This window comes from Corvus moneduloides, chromosome Z (genome assembly GCF_009650955.1).
Source record: "Corvus moneduloides isolate bCorMon1 chromosome Z, bCorMon1.pri, whole genome shotgun sequence".
Lineage (NCBI taxonomy): Eukaryota > Metazoa > Chordata > Aves > Passeriformes > Corvidae > Corvus > Corvus moneduloides.
In genome coordinates, this window is record NC_045511.1 from 33,197,482 (window position 1) to 33,214,958 (window position 17,477).

A 17,477-nucleotide genomic window follows, 5' to 3' on the forward strand; every position below is an offset into this window, starting at 1 on the left:
TAAACATTCTTCAAGAAAGAAATCTTAAAGATTCCAGAGTTGTCTGTCCCTATGTGATGAAAGACGAGCTAACTGTCTGAACAGAGAGCTTTGGCTGTAACTTGGGGGGGAAAAAAGAGTTTGTGACCTTTGTAAGAAGGGGCAGGCAACTCAGGAGCACTACGAAAATGTTGTGAGGTTATGCAGGAAGATTAGAAGGGTCAAGGCCCAGCTAGAATTTAATCATCCTACTACCATAAAGAACAAAAAATGCTTCTATAAACACATGTCCAACAAAAAAGGAGGGCTAAGGAGAATCTCCATCCTTTATTGGATGCAGAGGGAAACATAATGACAAAGGATGAAGAAAAGACTGCTTCATACTTTCTTCGCCTCGATCTTTAATACTACATTCTGAGCTGAAAGACAGGGATGGGAAATGGAACCAAACCCTCATAATGGAAAGGAAAAATGGTCAGTGACCTGCTCCATCACTTAGAAGCTGACAAGTCTGTGAGGGTGGATGGGATCCACATGAGGGTACTGAGGAAGCTGGAAGGAGGATCCAGGGAACTACAGGCCTGTCAGCTTGACCTCAGTGCTGGGGAAGGTCAGGAGCAGATCATCCTGAGTGTCATCATATGGCATGTACTGAACCTGCATGATCAGGCCCAGTCAGCATATGGGTTTATTAAAAGCAATTCTTGACTAATCTGATCTCCTTCTAAGACAGGGTTATCCACCTAGTGGATGAGGGAAAGACTGTGGATGTTGTCTACCTGGGCCTTAGTAAAGCCTTTGACACTGTCTCCCTCAGCATTCTTCTGGAAAAGCTGGCAGCCCATGGCTTGGACAGGCTCACTCTTTGCTGTTAAGAACTGTCTGCATGGCTGGACCCAGAGAGGAGTGGTGAATGGAGTTACATCCAGCTGGCAATTGGCCACTAAGAGGTATTCCCTGGGGTTTAGTATAGGGCGTGTTTAACATTTTTATTGATGATCTGGACAGGGGAATCAAGTGCACCGTCAGTAAGTGCACAGACAACACCAATTTGCATGGGAATGTTGACTTGCTGAGGGTAGGAAAGCTGTGCAGAGGGATAAAGACAAGCTGAATTGATGGGCAGAGGCCAGTGGTAAGACGTTCTACGAAGCCAAGTGCTGGATTGTGTACTTGGATCACAACAACCACAGGCAGTGCTACAGGCTGGGGGCAGAGTGGCTGGACAGCTGCTTGGCAGAAAAGGATGGGGCTGATGGTCAACAGTGACTGAACATGAGCCAGCTGTGCCAAGATGGCCAAGAAGGCCAATGGTAGCCTGGCCTATATCAGCAGTAGTGTGGCCAGCAGGACCTGGGCAGCAGTTGTCCCCCTGTACTCGGCACTGGTGAGGTTGTTCAGTTTTGGGCCCCTCACTGTAAGATATTGAAGTGTTGGAGCGTGTCTAGAGAAGGGCAACAGAAGATGATGAAGGGTCTAGAGTACAAGTCCTGTGAAGGGTGGCTGAGGGAGCTCGGGCTGTTTGGCCTGGAGAAAAGGAGGCTCAGGGTAGACTTTCTCTCTCTCTACAACTGCCTGAAAGGTAGGTGTAGTGAGGTGGGAGCTGGTCTCCTCTCCCGGGTAACAAGTGATGCAATGAGAGGAAATGGCCTCAAGTTGAGCCAGCAGAGGCTTAGGTTGAATATTAGGAAAAAGTTCCTCAGCAAAAGGATTAGGACAGACTGCCTAGGCAGACAGTGGAGTTACCATCCCTAGAGGTATTGAAAGACATGTAGTTGTGTTAGTTACAGACATGGTTTAGTGATGGACTTGGGAGTGCTGAGTTAATGGTTTGACTCAATGATCTTAGAGGTCTTTTCCAGTTTATCTGATTCTATGATTTTATTCTTGTATTTCAGCTAAATAGAAGTTCTAAGGGTTCTGATTCCTTGTAAACTTGGTTTGGTTTTTTTAATACCTTTCATAGCCATTTAGGTGAGGCACCTGCTATCATTTCAGGTCTTCATTATTTAAAATTTGGTAGATACAGTGACTGGAAGTAAATACATTATCAGAAAAGAGCTCTTTCATTTATTCAATCTACTGGAAAAACTTGAAAGTGCTACATAGTTTGATGATATTTAAAGGCCAGTGCTTAATTCTATGTTGTACAAAACAGCTTTTTGACATGTGTTTCTTTGATTTCTGAAAAGTAAATAGGTAAAATAGAAAATTTTAAAAGAAAGGATTTTCTTGGAGGTTTCATTTTCCCTCCTTTGAAATTTCCTTTATATCCTTAGTGGGTTCTATGACCTGTCTTTTCATTAGAAATACCATAAGTCTTTAATTACTTCTTTGTGCTGTTGAGCTATGCTTTTCCCTGCAAGGTTTTCTACTGAGCATCAGGCTAGCATTGTCATGTATCCTGATATAATTATGTACTCAAAGGTGAATATTTCAAATTAATTTTAAGAATTCATTTTCATCAGTTCTGAATAGCACACTCAACTAATTTAATCAGAAAGATAAAGGTAATTATGTCATGAAATCTAACTGTTTCCAGATTCTTGTTTGGATGTGTGATAGCTAAAATGAATGGAAGGTCATGTCCTGCCAAAATACCATGCAATGATATTTCAGATATGAAAATTTGAAATATAATAATGTCTTGTTCTTTGCTAAGCACTAGTGGCAATAATACATCCATGGGTGAGTCAGCACAGGCAGACATCCAGGACAACCACAAATCCAAAGCTAAAATTTATTTCTGTTTCCTCACTAACAGGAGTCCCTGCAGTAGTGCCCAAGCAAAGGTGCACAATCATGGCTAAAATTTGTAAAACCCACCAGTGTTAGGATGTCAAATACTATTTAGCAGTGTGTCTAAAGTCCTAAATAAGAATAAATAACTATTTCAGGAGGCAGTATATTTAACTTGCCTTAAAACTTGAATGTGTTTTTGTATTAAATATAGATTTATAGAAAGCATAAATACAAAATTTAAAATGGTGTGTAAGTACATCTGGAGCATATAGAGAAACTTGGCTTTCTAGATCTGTTATGGTACTACAGAATTTGTCCATGTTTTAATATAGGTCATTAACGATGAGAGAAAAATGCTGATACCTTCCATGGTATCGGGGGGAAATGGGAGGCTGTAATAGGGTCTTAGGTTTTTTATGGATTTGAACTCCAGCTTGTCTCTAACAGAACAAACCAGTGTCATTGGGATAATCCTGGTTTTTAAACCATGAAGTGGATGATTGTGTTTCATTAATTCATCCAAGAAAGAAATTGGGTGATGGAGCCTGGATTTCACGTGGAGACAAAGAATTTTCCACTTCCAAGCTGAGTCCAGAGAGCCCATTCAGATTCAAACCTATCAAACCCCACTACTGATTCAGAGTAGACAGGTGGTGATATTCTGAAGAATAGGTGCATAAATACTGACCTGGAAAAAAAAATTTTCTTTTGTAATCAACTCATAAACTTTGAGTTGCTTCTTGTCTTGATACCAAAGGCAGTTCTGCCTCCTCTGCCAAACAACCAAATTGTTCTGCATGGGACCTTAAAAGGGATTCAAGAAAGAAAGGAAAAAGGGGAAGGAAAGAAAAAAAAAAGAAAGAGAAAAGAAAGGTCCAGGTTATTGAGATGAGGTGATGAGGATTTCCACCATAGGAGCTCTATCTCTAGTTTATCAAGGGAACTTGGGCTCTGTCTGACTTAATTGAAAATCTTACCTCTTTTGAAGAGCTATGCAGTACAAGCTCTTATCCCAGAAAGTGGAGCTAGAAAGAAAAAATGGAGGGACGGGGGCAGAAGAAGGAAAATAAAAAGAATGTAAAAGTAAAATAAATAGGGACGACTCGAACTTTCTAAACTTAGAAGAGACCAACAGCAGATTTTTTTTATCTAAACTTAGCACAAGTTCTGAATTTTAAATTTGGCATGCTGAGGTGTTGGGTGTGTCAGAAATGAGAGAGGCAGAAAGACCTTCCTGGAAATGATGCATGTGAGAACTCAGACTCCATCTTATGCTTGTATCCATCAGTCCCTCTTTTTTTTACACTATTCAGAAATGCCTATATTAAAAAAAAAAAAAAAAAAAAAAAAAAAGGACTTAAATAAGCTCCAGATTATTTGCTTGATTTAGGTAATCTTTAAGAATATTGCCAAACTCAGTAAAAAGCCTTTGCTGGAAAAAAATGCACCACTTTATCTACTACCTGCCTTTAAATACAAACTTCATATAAAGACAAAATAGAAAAGGATTTTGCAAGCATGTCAGCAAATATGAATCCTGCTGCTAAAGTCTGATTGCTTGCTATTCTTGTTTCACACTTGCTTCATGAAAAGGTTGAAACCGCTTAAAAGCTGGAACTGATGAACCTATACATAAATGATTAGGAATGCTCTGCTAATAATTTCCAGTAAAACTCATCACTGAGTTTCCTTAGGAGCACGTCAGCCTCTGCTTTGAATGCTACTTAGACTTGTAAAACCTTTTATTGAACACTCCACTTATTCTCAAAAATAAATTGTCCAAGTCAATTCTGTTAATACTGTCACAGATTAGCTTTTTCATTGTGGATTGTATCAGCTTCTTCAGTGATTGCCTGTTGTCTTGGCAGAAAGATGCATTTTGACTGTTACTGTCTGCCAGTGACAATTTTTCCCTTAATTTAGGAATTCCTCCTTCTCATGGAGGCCAGCTGGAAGCAGCTAACACATTACAGCAACTTCCTCAGCTGTTGGCCTTGGGAATATGTATTCTCTCCAGAATATATATCTTTGGAAGGGAACAGAAAGAAGGAATCTTGGGTAGCGGGTGTGCATGCCAAGTGTAAGGATTGTTATATTTAACACATAGGTTTCTGTCCTTGAAATTATGTCTAAAAGAAGTTCAAAGATAGGACAAAATTCAAATCACAGGGTGGTTAGATTTTTTTTTTGAAAGAAAAAAAAGAGATTTTAAAGAATAGCTGTTAACTATCTTTGCACAGGAATTTTTTGTAATCTTTAACAGGAATGTTTTACATGTCTTGGTGCTTGAATGGTTTTACAGTACCTTTAGGACTGTGTCCAAAATGTATAGATTAACAGCCACATAAAAAACCCCCTCTGGCTGTGTATTAGAACATTTAGTCTAAACCTACAAATAAAGTTGTCCTACGGGAATTTTTGCTAATCAGCTACATGGCCTTAAAGGGTAGGTCATCTGAACAGTGAGAAGTAAAATGCAATTAACCCCCACAAAAATAAGGTATTGCATGTGTAGGACTGATATTTTGGAGATAGAGTGGGTGGGAAGAAGAACTATAGAAATGTATTCTTCCATCACTACTAATAAAAGCTGTGGGTTTAAGTTAACCTGAGACCTGCTAAATTAATGAAAATGCTACATATTGGTTTGGAGTGGGCATTTTCTGTAAATCTTTAAGCTGTAAGCTTAAATCTGTAAGCTTTACCTTTAGATATATATAGATGGATAGATAGATATATGTATATAGAGAAGCACATAAAAATGCAAGCAGTGGCAGTTTTGACAGATAAATTTATTTCTGATTGAATTCACTGCTTCATATGTAAAAGTGAAAATATTTTTATTTCTTTGAAATGGAAAGCTTAGTTAGAGTTTTAAACATGGAAATTCCAGAAATATGCAGAAGCTATACAGCTTCAACTACTGTCGTGGTTTAGCATAGTTCGGGTTTTTAGTTAAAGAGGGCTCCATCAGCCACGGAAGTGATTCTTTGCAAAGAGGTGCTTACAGCTTCCTCTAGACCCAATAGAACCAATCAACTGGCTAGTCTGAATATTGGCAACTTTTTAAAGCCGCTTAAGAAGCTTGACACACCTCTGTGATCCACATTTAAGAACGAACAAAGCCCGGGAAAGCTCTCTTGCTTCTGGCTTTCAGACAGGTAACTGGGGGCCCGCGTCACGGCTTGGCTGAGATCTCAGCTGCAGCCCCTCAGTGCGGGCCGGGCTGGCCGGGACACAGCCACCCCGGAGCCACGGGGCCCTGCTCCACCGCGGCCCTGCTCCGTGCGGGCGGCCCCGCGGCGCGGCTCGGCCAGGCCGGCCCTCACCCCTCCAGTGCGGCCGAAATTCACCTCAGGCCGCTGCCCGGCAAAGAGCAGGTGACCAACAGCGATAAGGGAATTCCAGCTGCGGGGCCGGGTGACATTAACCCTTGTAGGGCTGTAAGCTCCCTCCAGAACAGATGACGCCTGCAGACATCAATCCTCTCCCAAGTCAAAAGAAAGGGAAAGGTGAAGGCACGTGAAGAAAACACCATAAAGACACCAAGGTCAGTGAAGAAGGAAGAGCTGAAACCCCGAGAGAGGAGAAAGAGGAGATGCTTCAAGCCTAGAAGCTGAAATTCTGTTGTAAATCTAGGGTGATGGACTATGGTACATCAGAGTACCTGTTGTAATTTCATAAAAGCAATGGGGGGGAAGAGCGTTCAAACTGTGATTGTGAGCAAAAGTATCTGTGCTGAAACAAGCAAATGATGAAGTAGCTGTGATTTGATGAGAAGCATGAACAGAGAGAGATGAAAATGATGAAGACCCTTGCTCCCAGGGAAGAAGACCTCTATTCCTAGAGATGAAGATACTCCCAGAGATGGGGGAGGAGAACCTTTGCTTCTGAACAGCTCAACCTTAAAATGGTCAAGACTGGATCCTCAAAAGCAGTTGTGGGGAAAGCTGTAAGTCGAAGGAAGGGACTTTCACCTGTGAGCAGAGAACCAACCTGGGCGGCTGTCTTGCTGTGACATTGAAGCCATGAGAGAACTGTTTCTTGTGGAGATGTCTCCGTAGCATGAGCAAGAGAGACTCCTCTCCCTAAGTGAACTGAAAAAAAAGAGATTATTATAGAGGTGGTAAACTGACTGGAAAAATCTTAAGGGTTGTCTTTTTACATTGTCAGTGGGAGAGGGGGGAAAGGTGGGGGGAGGAGAAGTGTTCTGAAGGTTTAGTCTGACTTCTTTTCTTTCTGTTAGGTCTGTTAATAAACTTCTTTATATTAAGTTTTGTTCCTTCTTTGCTTTCCCCTAATTCTTATCTCATAGAAGCCAAATAAGTAAGTAATGGATATTTTGAACCAAACCACTACAACTACATACCACAATCAATACCTAAAATGTGACAGCTGCATATCCAGTGAAAGGTATTTACCTCAGATTCAATATTTGCAATGAGATCAATCCAAAGGTGAGGCAAGCTTGGGAGGCAGTTTTGGAAGAGTCTGCTTCAGCTAGAATGTAAAATGAGGGTCAGAGCTGTTGCTCTGAAGGTACATCTGGCTGATCTGCAGAAGCTGAGGTGTCTCCTAGTTAAGTCAGACAAAGTCCGTATCTTTTCAGGATAAAGAAGAAAAATATTATGAATTACTTCTATTGTCCAATATTAGTGTCTTCTCTCAGTTGTAACAGCAGTTGGCTGATGTGTTTGCAAAACAAACTCATGTTTAAGGCCACTTCATGGAGACAGAAACCTCACTGTTTGCCTGTGTAGCTAGCAAGCGCACTGCTAAATGCCTGCTGCTTTCCCTATTTCATACTATTTCATATTACTTTGAATATGGGATAATGTAGATATGGCAAAAAGATACTTTTTCTTCTGGCTTCCAGTCAGTAGAATTCTTAATTTTGAAGTCAGACGCTACCGCTGCTGCTGCTGCTGTATGAAGAGCACAGCATGCCTATCAGATCCCTCATTGATTTTTAAATCCTAGCTGTGTAAAAAAATCTTGCTTTACTTACATACTGACTAGGCTGAGTTTAAATGTTTTGGATTGCAAATCACTGTGGTAGCCCTGCCTCTTCTCAATGTTCCCCAAACATCTTACAAGACTTAATAAGTTCCCATTCTTTCAAAATAAGAATAAATGCACTGTTAAAATTCAGTGCATTTCTATGGCGAGAAAAGAAGATAGACCACTAATTACTTTATTTCCTGCATTGCCACATATTTCCTATATGAACTGAGACATTTCATTTAATCATCCTCTGATGTCAGTTTCTTTGTCTAAAGTTGTGATATTAAAAAGTAGGTAAAGCAAGGGTAAAATTAAATGTTTGCAATGTCTCTACATCTTTGGATGGAAAATTACATTGTAATGCTTCACAGCACTCTTTGAAATATCTCACCAAGGCCAGTGGAGGCTCAGTTATTAAAAGGATATTAATTCACCAATTAAGATTTTAATGCCAAAATCTTGCCAGATTCTGCCTAGAAACTCAGCGCCTAAACACTGATTAGCCAAGAGAGATCTGTCTGTTACGTGTTCTGTCAGCTGCAGTCACAACAAACTTTCAGGCTAGAGCTCGTCTGATGGAGGGATGTGGCTGCTGCCAGAATGCTCTCCACAAAGGCACCTGCCTACATGAATTGTTTGGCATTATCAATTAGCAGATAAACCACTGGAGCCCATTTTATTAGCAAAAGTCTGGTGTTTTCAAATCGCATTCTCCCCTCCAGTACTCCAGATGGCTGGATTGCACCTACTCACTCTTTGATAACCAAAGGTTAAGGGCAGATAGGTTTTTTTTGAGATCTTATGTACCAGGTCCACCTGCCCATGTCCTCCTTCTTTGTAGATAACAAAAGGAATACGACAAGCTCAGACATCCTCTAACTTTGGTTGAAAAACATACAAATCTTTTACTGAAGGGAAAAATTGTAATACTGTGTACAATATTACTCTAAATTAAGATCACTATGGTAACATTTAAAGATTATCTTATTATTAGACATCTTCAACATATTAGCTTCGTCATATCTCCTTCATTTTCCCTTTACTCTCACTTATTTTTTCTTTTTGTGTCATAGTTTTAATTTTGTCTTCTCTTTCCCCCTTGTTAATTTTGCTATTCCATTGTCTCAATTTTAATTTCATTAAAATATTCCAAAAATAAATATCTCTGACATCACAATGAGAGGAATTTAAGGAGTGGCCAGAATTTTGACAAGACTAAAATCTGTGTTCCGTCTGCTATTGGGGATAAAATTCATCTAGGTATATGTGTGATTTTTCATGTTGACCATGTGCATAATGTTTGCTATTATAGGAACTCAGATTATTTTTAGCTGCACAGAGAAAAGGCAGAGAATTCAAGAAAAAGAGTTCTACTGAGAGGCTTTTCTCAAGGAATTTTACAGCAGTATACTAAATTTAAAGTTGATAGCATACTTTGAAAATTCTACAGTACTAACTGATTTCCCTCCTCTAAACCATATAATTGTTCATGTGTTAAACTGTGGTTGATACTGGATAGACGACTATGTATTGTTAATTTAATACCTTTACATGCCGTGGCTCATGGAGGCTGTATCTGATTAACTCAGCAACATACAGTTCTGTATTGACTCACTGAGAACAGAAGCAAAATCAAGTCCACTTGCTGCCTTTATAAAATGCCAGTGTTTGATTTCATGTGGTTACAAGTTCAGTCCCTTGTGAAAACCTCCAAGTGTATATCCTAGTCTCTTGAGCTCTCAGTCTCTCGTACCTCTCTTGAGCTCTTATGAGCTCATAAGAGCTCAAGAGAGGTACAAGAGACTAGGATATACACTCTTGATGTACATTTTGGGATGCAAGCCCTCTACTTCCTATTTAGCACACGTAAATCTTTCTTCCAAGTAACAGTGTTTAAAATGTCACTCAAAAGCACACAGATAACAAAACCAAAGGGTAAAAACTTGTTTAGTATTTCCAGTAGTCAAGGTTTATTCCTACTTTGCAGAATACTATACTTCTCCATCTCCATCTTGAGACAGGATGGGTGGGAAACATTTTTTGTTATAGCACCTTCTCCTTGTCTTTCTCATTTCAGTTTTTTTTTCAGCTGCTTCTTGAAGTCTCGCAAGGAAATATATTCTGAACATTTATGTAATTAAAATTATTTAGAAAAACACTTTCACGATTATGTGGCAAAATTTTCAGCCTGAGCTCTTAGATTATTCATTACAAGAAATTGATTAGTATTTGAAGATGTTCTCTATAGTAAATTTCTCTAAAACTTGGTGAAATGTGTGGGCACTTATGTCAAAATCATTGGAGAGTAGGAGGAAATTCCAATATGTAATTCCTTAATAGATTTGTAGTTAAAGCAATAGCATGTGTGTCAATACACACAAAAGTAATTCATGTCTTAGGAAATTTTGTTCACATAAAGTCAGAGAAGGGGAAAGCATGGGTTTTTTTTTTTGTTGTTTCGTTTTGTTTTGTTTGTTTTTGTTTGGAATGGGTTTTCTAAGCATCTGTACAGCACTGTCCAAGTTTTAACTCTAATATATTATGTTACTGTGACAGAAGTAGAATGTTACCATTGTTACAGTGCTCAGTTGTTTCATTTCTGTCGCGGGTTCGGTTTGTAACCGGGCAGAAACACCAATTTAGTGTAGTGGTTTGGTCCAAAATACTCATTACTGTTTATCTGCTGTGAGATAAGAATTAGGAGAAATGCAAAACAGGCACCAAACTTGAAAGAATATAAAGAAGTTTATTAACAGACCTAAAAGAAGGAAAAAAAAAATTATACCACCTTCAGAACTCTCCTCCTCCCCCCACCTTCCTCCCTTCTCCCACTGACAGTGTTCAAAGACAACCCTTAAGATGTTCAGTCTGTTTACCACTTCCATAATAACCTTGTTCAGTCCATTTAGAAAGAGAAGTCTCTTCTTGCTCATGCTATGAGAACATTATCACAACGAGACAGCCGCCCACTTCCAAATATCGTTCAGTCCATTTAGGAAGAGGAGTCTCTCTGCCTGCGTGTGAGTCCTTTCCCCCGACTTGCAGCTTTTCCCGCAACTGCTTTCGAGGGTCCACTCTTGAAGTTTTTTGGGGTACAATTTTAAGGTTGAGCCGTTCAGAAACAAAAACAGAGGCCCTTCTCCTTCCCTGGGAGCAAAGGGTCTTCATCATCTTCATCATTAGGACTATCTCTGGGAGCATCTCTAGGAACTGAGGTTTTCTCCTTTCCCGTTTGGAGCAAAAGTCCTCATCTGGTCCATCTCTCCCTGTCCAAACTTCTCATGAAATTACAGCTGCGTCAGCATCTGCCTATCTCAGCGCAGGTGCTTCTGCTTACGAGTTGAACACTCCACCCCCCATATCTTCATGAAATTACAACAGGATACTCTGATATATCATAGCTTCACAACAGAATTTCAGCTTTAAGCATCTCCTCTCTCTCTTCCCTCAGGTTTTCAGCTCTTCACAGCAGTAAAAGGGTTAATCTCACCTCGGCCTTGCAGCTTTGCAGCTGGAATGTTGAATTTTTCTTATCGCAGTGGAGAGGGGGGAGAGCCGAGCCGCTCCGGCTGCCCACGGCAAGGCAGTGGGGGGGGTTCCACGGCTGGAACAGGTCCATTGGCTCCAGGATGGCCGTGGCCCGGCCCAGCCTGGCCCAAGCAGGGCCTGGCCAGGCCCGCTGGCCCCCACACGGGGCCCGCAGCCACCTGTCCCAGCGCCAGAAACGAGAGAGAGCTTGGGGGGGAGTTTGTCTATTCTTAAATGTGGATCACAGAGGTGATCACAACTTTAAGTGGCTTAGAGAATTGTCCATATCCAAACTGGCCAGCTGATAGGTTCTATCAGTTCCCAGAGGAAACTGTAAGCACCCCTTAGCAAGGACGTCCCTTCCGGGACTATGCTTGCTAACCTATGACAATTTCTTACCTCATTCTCTGTGGCACCAAGATGGCAAGACAGTTAAAGGCCAGGTATCATGTCTCACACTGTGAGTTATATCTGTGAAAACATGAAGATGTGATGCAAAGACAGGAGGCATACACTCTGCTCAGCAGAAAGAGCATCTTTGCTGTGGTTAATTAATGGCTTTATTAAAAATTCTTCTCTCTGCTAGTATCTGTGAATTTTTTTTCCATCACTTTAACCTCTAATAAGAGTAAATTAGTGTACAGATACAAGAGAGTAGCCTTTGCTTCCTTCAGGCACATTGCTGTATTTGAGTTTCATCACAGGCTCTATAAAATGGGCTTTGATAGCAATTGGATGCAGGAATGAGTCCTTCAATTAATACTGCTAGTTTATTTGTGCTTTGAAAATTGATTTTCATTTAGCTAACTCAATATAATGCAGAAATCTTGGAATTTGGAAGAAGCAGCCACTGAATTCACCTGGACTGTCATTTCATGTTCATGATTACAGGCAAAAATACCTTTCCACTGAATGTGTCTTTTGTGTGTTCCAGTGCTCCGTCACCTGTGGCAAAGGAATGCAGTCTCGAGTCATCCAGTGCATGCATAAGATCACGGGAAGGCATGGCAATGAATGCTTTTCTTCAGAAAAGCCTGCAGCTTACAGACCCTGTCATCTCCATCCCTGCAATGAGAAAATTAATGTTAACACAATAACATCACCCAGGTTAGGTAAGCAGTCAAAAATGACAAATCTCTTTTCAGTTCTTTCTCTCCATACAGTAATGATGATCCCTGTTTAAAAACAGAAGGCTAGGATTCAGGAGATATTCAGGAGATTTAAATTCTATGCAGAGACTGATCTTCCTGCCTTAGTTTTTGAGCATGCACAGCAGAGACTGCAACTAAGAATGGTGAAGGGTTTTGTTATGCAAGGAAGGAACTTATTATGAGACTGTATGGTATTATGGGAACAAAGCATCCCATATGAAAATATATTTATATTAGAGACACTATAAATATATATGTTTATAGATATATATATTCACTCATTCGATTTTATCAAACCTTTCTAAAGTAAGAAAAATATCTTCTTTCCTGTTTAAAAATTCTGCAAACTGTGTTCTCTTGATGTTTGTGAGATCAAGGAGGCCTTTATTTGTTTCTCAAATACAATCAGCTCTTTCCACTTGTCTTTAGTTGAAATGTCTACGTCTATGCCTGATGTATTAGAATGTGTGAAGGAAAATTAGTTTGAATGAAGAGATTTGCTGTACCTGGCAGAACTTAGGTCTCTATTGTTCTTAAGCAAATTATGTTATTGTGCAACTACAGAGATGTTAATTCTGGTAGTTTTTATTTCCTAGTGCATTGTTGATGATGATTACCATTAGTTCTCCTAATTGTTCATTTGCATCTTGAGCATGACAAGAATATTCAAAGGCTTGCTGTAAGACAGCACACCCTTTCCAGCTGATTTTTCAGAGCCCTTTTTAAGATAAAGCTTCCTGTTCAATAGATTACTCCCACATGGAAAACAAGACTGGCATTTCAGACTATATGCAATACTTCCTTTAGGACAGTGGAGGGTATTTCTCTTTCAGGTTTTTAACCTTTAAACATTTCTGTGCAGTAGTCATTGTTTCAATTTGCTGTTGCTTATGGCCCTCTCCTTGCTATTTCACTGTTTGAAGATTCCTCCTCTTCGTACTTCAGCTTTCTCTGTTCAGCTGGTCTTTCAGAAGCAAGATGCCATTGCCCCATCATTGATGATTTTCCTCTGGTGAGGTTATATAAGCAGCTTTGTGTCACAGAGTCCAGTGAATCAGAAAGAACCACAGAAAAAATACAGTGTCAATTAAAATTTGACTTAATGTGAAGTTCAAGAAAAAAAAAAAAATTTGGCTATTTTGTCATCACGGAATGGATTATGTGGTACTGAAATTAGTAATCTACAGGTCAATGTCATCCAGCATGGAGTCAGAATCCAAACCAGTAGAAACCTTAATATCTCCAAAATACATAATGCAATGCTTCTCTTCTGTGTATTGATAATTTTGGCCTCCCATTCCATTGTATCATGCAGTATAGATCTTTTGATTCGGGGTAGGGCTAGTGAAAGTTTAAGGGGATTGTGCCACCAGCTCTTTTACAAATTTCTCTTCTATTAAAATAGGAGATTAACTCAAATCTGAAATTGACTTATTTTCTCAATTCAGTGTTTGTGATGGATTTTGGACGATATCTTGTTCTTGTGCCCTGCTTTTCACTGGGTTCCCATTTTAATTCCATGTGTGTGCTACAGCTTGTATAACTAAATGTGCAAAGTTCCAGCTTTAGTACCATGGTCCTTCTATGATAAACTTTGTAAGAGGCATCATAAGTGAAACAAGGCAGAAAGATGAGCTCCATTCTCTCATGAGAAGACAGCTGCATGACATTAATTAAGTTCAATGCAACTTAATCCAATTTGCAAATAAAGCTGGCCTTAAAAATTTTTGATGTTGAATATATTGACAACAGGAGGACGAGGGGGATTTTTTCTTTTGTTAAATATCTACATCTATTACTCTTTCTCTTCCCCAGATACACTTCTTGTGCCCTTGTCTCTTTTGCTACCTGATTCTTCACTAGTAAAGGCAACAGTAATGTTTATTTGATTTTGCTGTTGTTGTTTCACAGCTGCTTTAACATTCAAGTGCCTGGGAGACCAGTGGCCTGTGTACTGCAGAGTGATAAGAGAGAAGAACCTCTGCCAAGATATGAGGTGGTATCAGCGATGCTGCGAGACGTGCAGGGACTTTTATGCGCAAAAAATGCAAAAAAAGAGTTGACCTCTGTCAGGCTGGCTGGCTCTCAGCTCTTTGCAATCTTGTTATTTATAAACACACACACACCCACACACGCTTTTTCAGACCAAATATTATCAGATGACATATAATTTAATCAAATTAATTTATTTTTGCCTGCCAGACATCCTTAATGGTTTTGGTTACACAGCCAACATGTTTTATCTTCTGACATTTTCATAATTAATTTTTATATGAACACTTTTGGTTACATTTATCAGAATTTTTAAAAAATAGTAACTAGTATTTTGAATGTTTATTTTCAGTAAGGTCATCTGTTGCAAAAAAGTCGTGTTATCTTAAATTTATTTTAATTTAGCTGAATAGTTTTGTTGTATATGGAAATAAAGACCTTTTAAATTTTATTATATTTTTGGCATTTGGAGTCAGAATGATCTTGTATTTTTTGCAACAGATGTCGAAGTGAACAAGCTAACATTATTAAACAGGTTATTACAGAATGTATTGTGAAATTAGTTCATTTGATTTAGAAACATACTGAAGGGGATATTCTACTGTAACTTATAACATATTATAAACAAGAAAATTAAAATAGCTAAGTAGAGATTTTGATCATTCTCATGGACACATACTTGAACACAAGTATTAAATCAATGAAACACTGTAGAGATTTACACTGAATCACTGTTGCACTGTTTGAGGTAGTGTAGAGAAATGCAGTCCTAGAACTTGTACCATCCTATGAATCCACGTCTGTAGTGTTTTAACATGTCACTTAATTTTAAAAGTTTTGAAACAAAAAACCCATGCCCCTCTATACCTTTGTGTGTCCTTTTGCAGATTTACAAATGGAAGAGTCCTTTCTCCTGCCACTTGTATGAATTAATCTGTTAAACATTCTCAGTTTTCTGTTGATGATTTAGAAAATAGCTTTGTAATACTACTTTAGTTTTATCTTTGTCTAGTGAAAAAGTCTTTATAAAAATTAAATGTTTTACAGTTTTGTGAAACATTATGAAACAGCTAAGATTTTCCTTATGAGAAAATATTGTACATGATTCACATGATTTTTACATTTTCAATAAAAAGTAAAGCTTCTTTTGTTATTTGAATTTTTCTTTTTTTTGGGTATCTGTGTCTGATAGATTAATCAATTGAGCCCTGCATCACAGCAGGTACAGCTACAGTACGAGTACCTTCTCTGCCTCTTGACTTAGGCACCACTCTGAAGCTACAGACAGACATGTCACTCTGTGAGCCTTTATATATATGGAACATTGAGAATAACAGAGTAACATTTCATGGAGAGGCAGTTATTTATTTCAGGCGAGTGCTATAGCCACTGAACCTGGCAAGTGGTCAGCTGTAGGTCTTCTGCCCACATTTTGTGACACAAGCCTTTAAGTATGCTCTGAAAATATGTAGGAGAGCAAAACCTAAAGGCAAGACAGCGGGAGAAATAAGTCAGGAAGGCATAATATTTTCTACTCAGAGCAAAAAGGGAATGCATCTTTAAGTGATTGTTCCTTTTCATTCTCTGCAAAGAGTCTACTGTATAGATGTGATGTAGATATCCACACAGTTTAATAAACTGAGGCCCCCAGTCAGGACTGTGATTCTGTCCAGAGAGAATACTTAGATGCAGTCTTAACTCCCATTGAAATGAACATCTGTGTTTCAAATAGCTGTACTATCAAAATCTTTGGCTTGGCATCTTACTGCTCTGCATTCAAAAACTGCAACTTTAATGAGGTGCCAGTGTATGATTTTAAATAAAATATCTTCTGGTTCTGAAAAATAAAAAAAGAAAGAAAAATAACATGGACATAATGGAATGTTATATTTTGTATAATTAAAATACACAGAATATTCAGTTGCTCTTGGGCATAACTCCTTAATGTCACAGCCATGCATTTGAAAGTCTTAATAGAATTATTGTAGTTGGCAGGCAAAAGAAACAATTATTATTTTAAATTTTCTTCTTACTTAGCACCAGATATTGGTAATACTCCTGCACTCACTTGAATCACAATTGAAAATCAAGCAAAAGAAAAGATGCCTCCAGACTAGGGATCAGAGAAAAATTTTTTATCAGCCGGTGATATCATCCTCCCAGTTCTAAATATTTATTCTCTGGTGATATTGAATATTTCACTAACAAGAATGTCATCTTAATCACAAAATTTAAAAAGTGAGTTTTTAATCTGCCTGTATCTGTCAAAAACAGATGAGTGACTTCTGCTGAAATCATCGTCCCATCACCTCTATAAGAACATCATGAAAGGAAAGTACTTTTGATTGGGAGTCAGGGATGGAAAGTTGTGGTCTGAAATGACATTTTTTTAAAATCTAATGAGTGAAATCAGGATGTTATAGTGCTGATAACTCTGGTTCTGATTCCTTTAGCATCTGTTGTACAAAACTATTAGTTAAATGTGTGAATGATTTTGAAGCAGTTTTGTGTCTAAATAGCAAATATACCTCTTCCTTCTCTGCATGCATTTTAAAACAAGTTCATTTTACTGCTTTAGTATATTCTGTCATCATTCAGAGGAGCAGTACAGACCAAAATTCCCCTTTGATCAGAAAATTACAAGGACGTTCTGAAAATGTGCCCGGGCTATGTCTTGAGCCACAGCATGCTGTGGGGAGGGCAGGTGTATGCCAGCCCTGCAGAGCTTTTCCATAGACCTCGTTGGCAGCAGGCAGCCCTTTCCAGCTGTGTTCAGGCAATCCATAGCCTTATGCAGGCATAGACAGTCCAGAGTTTACTAGGTTTTTTTAATTTGTTCTTTCTTTTTCAACACCCATCCCTCTGCTTTAATATGTTTTCCTTCCAGCCTGATGGATATGTAACAGTTCAACAAATGAGTCTTAAATCAGTCAAGTTCAGCTGGTGTGTAAAGGTGAAATTCACTCTTAGCTAAGGACTAGAGGAGGCCTCTCTGCTAATTAAAAACCACTTAGACTCTATTTTGTTGGATTAAGTGGGATTTAAGTGGTACACAGGGTTTGTGCTAGGCTGGTTCACAGC

At 38.9% G+C, this 17,477-nt stretch overlaps 1 protein-coding gene across 1 annotated transcript in view; it reads left to right on the forward strand.

Moving 5' to 3' along the window:
- ADAMTS19 (ADAM metallopeptidase with thrombospondin type 1 motif 19) overlaps positions 1–15,555 on the forward strand; it is a 136,443-nt gene extending 120,888 nt beyond the window's left edge. The window contains exons 22-23 of the mRNA XM_032096782.1: positions 12,188–12,365; positions 14,316–15,555. Coding sequence (XP_031952673.1) covers positions 12,188–12,365; positions 14,316–14,467 — 330 coding nt within the window. The 3' untranslated portion in view covers positions 14,468–15,555. The remainder of the gene's footprint in view (positions 1–12,187; positions 12,366–14,315) is intronic.
- The last annotated feature ends 1,922 nt before the right edge of the window (positions 15,556–17,477 follow it).